Genomic DNA, 8,387 nt, shown 5'->3' on the forward strand with positions numbered 1-8,387 from the left:
CTCCCCAAGGAAAGAGACAGCGCACCTGGGCATTTAGAAAACAGGAGCCCAGAGCTAAGGATCTCTGGGCTGCTGCTCTGGAATCTGCAGGGAAATTCTAACTTCCTGTCTTGCTTTCCCAGAAGACCAGACACCACCTCAGCCTCTCCGACAGAGGTGATGTGGTTTAGCTCTTTATGCTGCAGAGCTTGAGCTGCAGATTTTGTGTTAACGCTCTCAAGCCAAGCAGACATCCTATGGGGTTTCCCTAACCTACAAGAGATTCATGTTTAGAGTGCCAGAGGCTCGCCTGCGTTGGCCTCCCATCTCCAGTACCCGGTGAAATAACATACAAGGGGAAGGGGCCAGGCTTGGGGAAGGTGGCCCTCCCCTCTGGCATCCCTTGCTTTATCCTTTACTTAGTCCTTACTGGCCCTCCTTTCTCACTTTTCTTCATCCTCTTCTCTTACTTGCCTGTTGCCTTTCCATCTTTCCAACCTCCTCTGTGGATGCCTCCATCCTGTTTCTGCCCTGCCCTCCCTGATAAATTGCTTAGCCTCTCCTGGTCCTCGGGGGTCCTCGCAGCCTCTCCAATATAGGGTCAAAGCTAAAGGCACACAGCCCATCCCAGCGGCGGGATTTCTACACCTCAGCTGAACAAAACCGGAAGATGGAAGTGCAGGCCCAGCCTCGTCCTTCTGTTTCAGACGAGAGAGTGCTGTGCGGGCTTCTTTGGCCCGCAGTGCCAGCCCTGCCCAGGGAAAGCCCAGAACGTCTGCTTTGGGAACGGGATCTGCTTGGACGGAGTGAACGGCACGGGCGTGTGCGAGTGCGGGGAGGGCTTCAGCGGGACAGCCTGCGAGACGTGCGTGGAGGGCAAGTACGGAATTCACTGCGACCAAGGTGCGCGCTCCCCCACCCCCACCCCAGCCCCAGGCCGGAAGAGTAACTCAGGCTGTCTCCCCAGGCCGGCTGAAATCCTCCCTCTATTATCATGTGAATTATAAGATCATTTGTGTTGGGTAATTTGCACGGGGCAGTGTTTCCAAACATTTTCCATCACTAACCGAGACCTACCGGCCCATCCCCCCACCGCCACTCCTTCCCCGACACACACCCTGATCTGTTCACTGACATTCCCCAACCCAACCACGTTTCTGATTTGCCTTGTGTGCACTAGTTCTCATAGTAACACTCTCAGTTTGGGACTTTTGCTCAATCGTTTTGAAAAGCATATTTGTGCACATTATCTCGTTTAATCCACCCAGGAGCCTTATATACTTGAGTATGGTCATGCCAAGTTTACAGATGAGTATATTAAGGCAGAGAGGTTGAATGACTTCCCCCACAAGGTCACACCTGATGAGAGGCAGAACTGAGATTGAAGTGCATGCCTTGCTTGACTTCAAAGCCTTGCTTTTGACTCGTGCTGTCCTTTATGTGAAGATCATTCTATTGATTCACCTTCAACGAGCCACATACTTTGTTGTTTTCACAAAAATAGTGATCTGTTTGAGCTAAATCATCTGCGTTCTCTCACCCTGACTTTCTTGTGCCCAAGGACACACACCTGGTTGATTTGGGAGGAGAGGTTTCCTAATCCATGATGAGAAAACAAAGCATTTCTTTCACATTGTACTAAAAGCCATAAATTTGACCTGGCTGTCACTGTTTGGCCACATAATATATAATTGGCATTATAGCACCGATGTTATGTGGAAGAAGTATCTGTTTCCGTTTGTGCGGGAGTTCCCAGCTGAATGATTTTTCCTAGGGAAGGGATCCCTCAGGGGAAAAAAAAAAAAAAAAAAACAGTTCTCAAGGAGGCTTCTGACATTGCTGCATAACAAAGAAATTGCCATTTCCAGATGGTTGTGGTTGAAGAGGGCAGTCACACCAGGTCTATACAAACCCGGTCCCCAATGGGCTTCTTTCTAAGTCCACTCTTAGGGATCCCAAGGGGTCACACATAGCCTTGGATCCTCAGATAACCTCAGCTGGGGACATTCTCACCACCCCACAGTGCATGCGACACAGTCGCACAGCTATGGTCCTTGCTGAGGCATGACCAGCCCTCTTAAAAACAACGGTTCTCGGGAACCAGGTTGGAGAATTAAAGGCGCCGAAGTGAACCTTTGTAGTTAATGATCGGGGAGTTGTTGAACACAGGTCAGAAGTCTGACAATGTGTAGGCTTTTTTTTCACCTAGAGTGTTCTTGTGTTCATGGGAGATGCAACCAAGGACCCTCGGGTGACTGGCTCCTGCGAATGTGACGTTGGCTGGCGAGGAGTGAAATGTGACAGAGGTAAGAGTGAGCCCCTTCGTACTTCTGATCTGTTCTTAGCCTCCCTTTTCAGCAGCTACATTTTTTTTTTCTTTCTAAACTAGAAATGACATCTTTATTTCTTCCTTGAGCCATTAATGTAATTCCTCCTAGCAGCAAAAAGTTTGGACAATAAAGAAAAGCAGAAAGAAGATAATAAAAGTCACTCATACTCCCAAGGCAGGAAAAACGTATCATTAAGATTTTGTATTAGCCTTCTAACATTTTTATAGGTATACAAACATATGTGTATAGGGTTGTATTCTACATACTGTTTTGTAGTCTACTTTTTTACTTCACAATATATAATGGAGATCTTTCCATGTGAATAAATATAGGTAAATATCATTATTTTCTTAATTTCTACATAATATTCCGTTATATGACTTTTTAAACCAATTTTTAAACCAACTTTTTAAACCAATTTTCCACTACCACAAACAATGCTGCAACGAGCATCTCATACATACACCTTTTTGCATTTGCTTTATTCCTTCCTCCCACTCCTCCTCTCACCAGTAACCTCATGATACATCTCATTGCGTCCTGCCATATTTCCGTCCATTCCATACTCCACATTGCTGCCAGAGAGAACTTTCCAGATCATAGATGTCTTTGTCTGTTCATGATGCTATATAACAAAGTATTGTAGACTGGGTAGCTTATAAACAGCAGAAATTAATATCTCCCAGTTCTGTAGGCTGGAAGTCCAAGTTCATGGTCGGGCTCTGGTAGAAGCCCTCTTCTGGGATACAGACTGCCATCTTCTTGTGTTATGGCAGGAGAAGCAAAGGAGCTCTCTGGGGTCTCTTTCATAAGGGACTAATCCCATTTGTGAGGACTCTACCCTCATGACCTAATCACCTCCCAAAGACCCCACCTGTAAATACCATCACACTGGGGAGTAGGTTTTAACATACAGATTTGGGAGGTGCATGTGGATCACGTTCCTCACCGTCTCCCCAGGACTTAACAACCACTGTGATTCTTCATTGTCTCCAGGACAAAGCTCAGTGCCTCCAGGACAAACCCCTTAGGAGTACAAGGCAACTCACCAAGTGGCACGCAACCAGTTTTCCAGCCTTGTCTCCAGTGCACACTAGGCACAAGTTGCTTTCAGTCTAGTGATGGAAATAAATATTCAGTAGTGTTCAAAAAATGGTGGTGCAGGAGTGTAGAGCAAAGAACCTCTAGATTAGAGTGAGGAAGACAACTCCTTTGTGTGATCACTCATCACGCCCCAGCCCGTGGCAGACATCACTAATCAATCCCTGCACTCCTTCCCTCTGAGGCCAGATGGGGCGCCACTTCTTTCTCAAAAGAGCACACTGTGTAGTCGTTACCAATTAATCAAAGTCATTACCAATTAAATCAAATGTTTGGAGCAGGTTTCAGAGAGAAGAACCTAAAAGATGATTGATATTTCAATAGATAGTGAATGGAGAGAAACAGACTTCCAGGTTCAAGGTATTGCACACACTAGGTATAGTAAAGGCACAAAATTGCATTGCATCCACTCCGTTCCCTCTGAGCCTGTTACTGTTTTCTCTGACACAAAACAGACCACTTTTGCAGCCAAGTCTGTTTCAGGACCTTCTGTGCGACTCGCCAGGCCTAATGAGATTTCTCTCCCAAAAGCGCTTAGCATGAGCATCCTGCCCAAAGTGTACTCTTTCCTCATCTCTAACCATTTCTTTTGGATCCTCCCCTGCCAGGAGCATCCAAATAGCTGGGCATCCAAGAACAAGAACCTGTACTGTTCCAGGAAATTTAGGAATTGATTCAACAAATGGATAGTGAGAATCTCTTGTATGGCAGGCCCTGAGCTATTTCTGCACATTAAAAAAAAAAAACTTTTAACATTAGTTATAATTAGGTGCGGGGGGTTGTGTTTATATCACTTTATAATAAAATGATGAAAAACTAGAAAGAATAAGGAACGTGGGAAATATAAATAAAATAGAAAATAAAGCACCAGAGAGGGACTTGTATCAACACCCAGCCCTGAGGAAGGATACTATAGTTTGCTCATTTTTTCATCCTCACCACCTAGCACAGTGCCTGGCACATAGGGGACACTCCATCAGTATATTTGACTTTCATATTTGGCTCTAAGCTTCCTGGCAGCCAATATAGAAAAAATATTTACAAGGTAACATAGTTTTACATAGTAAACATGATATGTATCATCTACTACATAGAAAGTAAATCTTTTCCTAGCACCAAGTACTAAAAGAAAGTTCTTGAGTGAGATTTAATAAAAGAGGGCTGACAAAGCAATTGGTTCTTTTTTTCAGAGATCACAAAAGATAACTGCAATGGGACATGCCACACCAGTGCCAAGTAGGTACCCTCTGAGTCTCCTTTGGGGACAATACAAAGGGGACAATACTATTCCCAGGCCTTATCCTCAAGAGAGTAGTTTCCTGAGAATGTTTATGAGGATTTGGGATAAATTTAATATGACACTAGAAATATCTCTGAAGAGGCCGCCATCAACTTGCCAGATCCAGCCTTTTGAACAAGCCGCCACTTGTGTTACCTGGCATGTTGGCAAAATGCCAGTTGTCACCCCCAGTTCACACCACAGGGACTCTTTCACAGAGGCAGGGGGAGCCCAGTGGGCCTCTCACTTTCATCAAAACTTACTCCCGATTCACAACTAAGCCTTTACTTCTTCACATTTCAATTTTATGTTCTTAACTCCCAGGGGGCTTAATGGATTAATTAATTAAGAGCCTCGTAACTGGAGTCAGACAAGAATTCAAATCAGCCTCGGTCATTGTCATTGAGTGCATGACCATGAGTCAATTATTTAATGCCTCTAAGCCTCAGTTTCATCTGTAAATGAGAATAATAATAATATATACTCTTCAAGCCTATTGGATATTGTGTTAAGTTACCTAAAGAAATGCGTGAAGCATACCCCCTAACACACAGGTAACTCTGAAGACTGTTAGCTCCCCTCCTTATCCCTGAGCCGATGCCCACAGACACACACTCTAGTTTACCTGATAAATGACTGCAGTTTTAGCTGCCCATGCCAGGGCCATGCTAGGAATGGACTCCCCTTAGGCAGGACTTCCAAGTGCCTCCTGGGGCAGCAGCTAGGATGCTGGGAATGAAGGAGACGGGTGTCATGTGTTTTTCTACAAACGGCATTTGCCCTTTCTCATTGCAGCTGCCTCCTCAACCCAGATGGCACAGCCTTGTGCAAATGTGCAGTGGGATTCCAAGGGAACGGGACCATCTGCACAGGCAAGTGAGGCATGAACTTGCTCCTGGGAGACAAGGTAGGGTTAGCTGTGGAGAGATCTGTGTTCCTGCAGACTGAATGGGCAGCTGCTACCGACCGTGGACAGTGAATTGAATGTAACAGGGCAGCTGATTGTGCCTGGGGGGCGGGAAACCCCTGTGAAGGGATGGAGCTTGTGGTTCAGAATGGGTAGCCCAGCCCCACTCTTTTCTTCTGCTAGCAGTGGTTCACAGCCTTGACCACAATTGGAGAGCTTTAAAAAAACATTGGTTTGATATTTATCTTTCTCTGTCTTAGCTGCAACTAATTTAAAAAAATAATAAAAATTTAAATTTAAAAAAGTCTTAATTTAAAAAAAAAAAAAGCTTTGATTTGATTGACCTCATGTGTGGCCTGGGCATGGGGACTCAGGAGTGGTACAGAAAGGGGCCTGCCTGGTTCTTCCTCCTGCAATCCACGTTATCTTGGGCAGGTCTCTTAACTGCTCTGAGCCCCCTTAGCTCATTTGTAAAGTAAACGTAAAACTATCCCCTTCTCGTAGTGGTCAGGGGATGAAATGATCCTCTATGTACAATGGCAGAATGATACAGCTGTTAAAAACAGCTCCAGCATTAGACTCCCCGGGTTGAATCTAAGGTCTTACAATGTGCATTTTCTTGGTGAAGTTGCTTGACTGCTCTGCATCATTTTTTCATCTGTTGAGTTGTAAATAATAAGAGAATCTCTCTCATCCAACCGGATGGTTGGGTGATGACCTGAATTAATATCTGTGAAATGCTTAGAACAGCCCTGGCACAACACTCAATAACTATAAGCTAATACTCTAATGGTTCTCAACACCTATTTGGTGCTAGAAAAAAAACAGAATACCTTAGCATCATTTTTCTTCAGAGCACTGTGTCTCAGCAGGCTTCAGTCCAGATTATGGCTTAGCTGGACAATGATCACACCAACCTGCTTTCTAAACCATCTTACCCTGGGGATTCTCCCAGCATGCAAGTACCCTGACTCTGGTCCCAGATGTTTCCTGCAGTAGGGTGTGTACAGTATCCTAGTGAAAACAGCTAGAAAGGACAAATAACTAGAATATTTTTCTTGCCCTGTTTTTTTGGGAAAAGAGCAAAACCAGAAGACACGGGTTAATGTGAAAATAACCAACATTTCTATAACATTTTCATATATATTATTAGATGTGATTCCCAAACCTGTAAATAAACCTGTAAAGGTGGACCCCAAAGTTCAAATTCATTAAGTGATTTATCCAAAGTCACATGATGCGCGAAGGCCAAGCCAAGACTCAAGCACATACCTTGGTACTCCAAGTGGATCTAGGTCTTTGGTCCACTTTGAATTAATTTTTGAATAATGTTATGAAGTTGAGGTCCAAATTTATTCTTTTGCATATGGATATCCAGTTGTCTCAGTATTATTTGTTGAAAAGATTATGCTTTTCCCTCATTGAAATATCATGGCACCTTTGTGGAAAATCAATTGACCAAAGATACATGGGTTTATTTCTGTACTCCAAATTCTATTAGATAAATGATAGATAGATGATAAATAGATAGATAGATAGATAGATAGATAGATAGATAGATAGATAGATAGATAGATAGAATATAAGGGTATTTATATTCTTATGCCAATACTACACTGTCTTCATTACTGAAGCTTTGTAGTAAGTTTTGAAATCAGGAAGTGCGAGTCCTCCAACTTTGTTCTTTTTCAAGATTGTTTTGACTCTTCTAGGCCCTTTGAATTTACATATGGATTTTCAGATTATCTTGTCAATTTCTACAAAGAAGCCAGCTGGGATTTTGATAGAGATTGCATTGTATCTGTAGGTCAGTTTGGGGGAGTAGTGCCACCTTAACAATACTAATTCTTCCAATCAATGAACAGGGAACATCTTTCCATTATTTAGGTCTTTTTTAAAATTTCAACAATATTTGTAGTTTTCAGAGTATAAATTTTATACTTTGTTAAATGTGTTCCAAAGTATTTTATTCTTTTTGATGCTATTGTAAATAGAATTGCTTTCTTAATTTCATTTTCGGTTTGCTCATTTCTACTATATAGAAATACAGTTGATTTTTATTTATTCACTTTGTATCCTGTACCCTTATTGAACTCATTTATTAGTTCTAATAGTTTTTTAGTAATATTCCTTATGGTTTTCTATGTCATCTATATCCATATAGATGGTTTTACTTCTTTTCCAATCTGGATGCCTTTTATTTCCTTTTCCTTTAATTGCTATGTCTAGAACCTCCAGCACAATGTTGAATAGAAGTGGCAAGAGTAGACATCCTTATCTTACTCCTGACCATGTGGGAAAGCATTCAGTTTTTCACAATTAAGTATGGTTTTAGCTGTGGGTTTTTCACAGATATCCTTTATCAGATTACAGAAGTCCCCGTCTATTACTAGTCTGTTAAATGTTTTTATCATTAAAGATATTGAATTTTTTTGAATCCTTTTGCTCCTTCAATTGAGATGATCATGTGCCTTTGTCTTTAATTCTGTTGATAATACCGTATTACATTAATTGATTTTTGAATGTTAAACCACCTTGCATTCCTGTATAAATCCCACTTAGTTATGGTGTATAATCCTTTTTATATATTGCTGAATTTTATTCGCAAGGATTTTCTGGAAAATGTTTGTGTCTATGTTCATGAGGAATATTGGCCTATCGTTTTCTTGTGATGGCTTTGTCTGGTTTTGATATCAGGGTAATACTAACCTCATAAAATTAGCTGGGAAGTCTTCTATCTTCTAGTTTTTGGAAGAATTTGTGAAAATCTGGTATAGATTCTTCTTTAAAT

At 42.1% G+C, this 8,387-nt stretch overlaps 1 protein-coding gene across 1 annotated transcript in view; it reads left to right on the top strand.

Moving 5' to 3' along the window:
- STAB2 (stabilin 2) overlaps window positions 1–8,387 on the top strand; it is a 151,462-nt gene that overhangs the window by 99,467 nt on the left and 43,608 nt on the right. The window contains 5 exon segments of the mRNA XM_023527450.1: window positions 687–882; window positions 2,189–2,235; window positions 2,237–2,285; window positions 4,601–4,646; window positions 5,485–5,561. Of these exon segments, the coding sequence (XP_023383218.1) occupies window positions 687–882; window positions 2,189–2,235; window positions 2,237–2,285; window positions 4,601–4,646; window positions 5,485–5,561 (415 nt within the window).

This window comes from Pteropus vampyrus, unplaced genomic scaffold (genome assembly GCF_000151845.1).
Source record: "Pteropus vampyrus isolate Shadow unplaced genomic scaffold, Pvam_2.0 Scaffold16, whole genome shotgun sequence".
Lineage (NCBI taxonomy): Eukaryota > Metazoa > Chordata > Mammalia > Chiroptera > Pteropodidae > Pteropus > Pteropus vampyrus.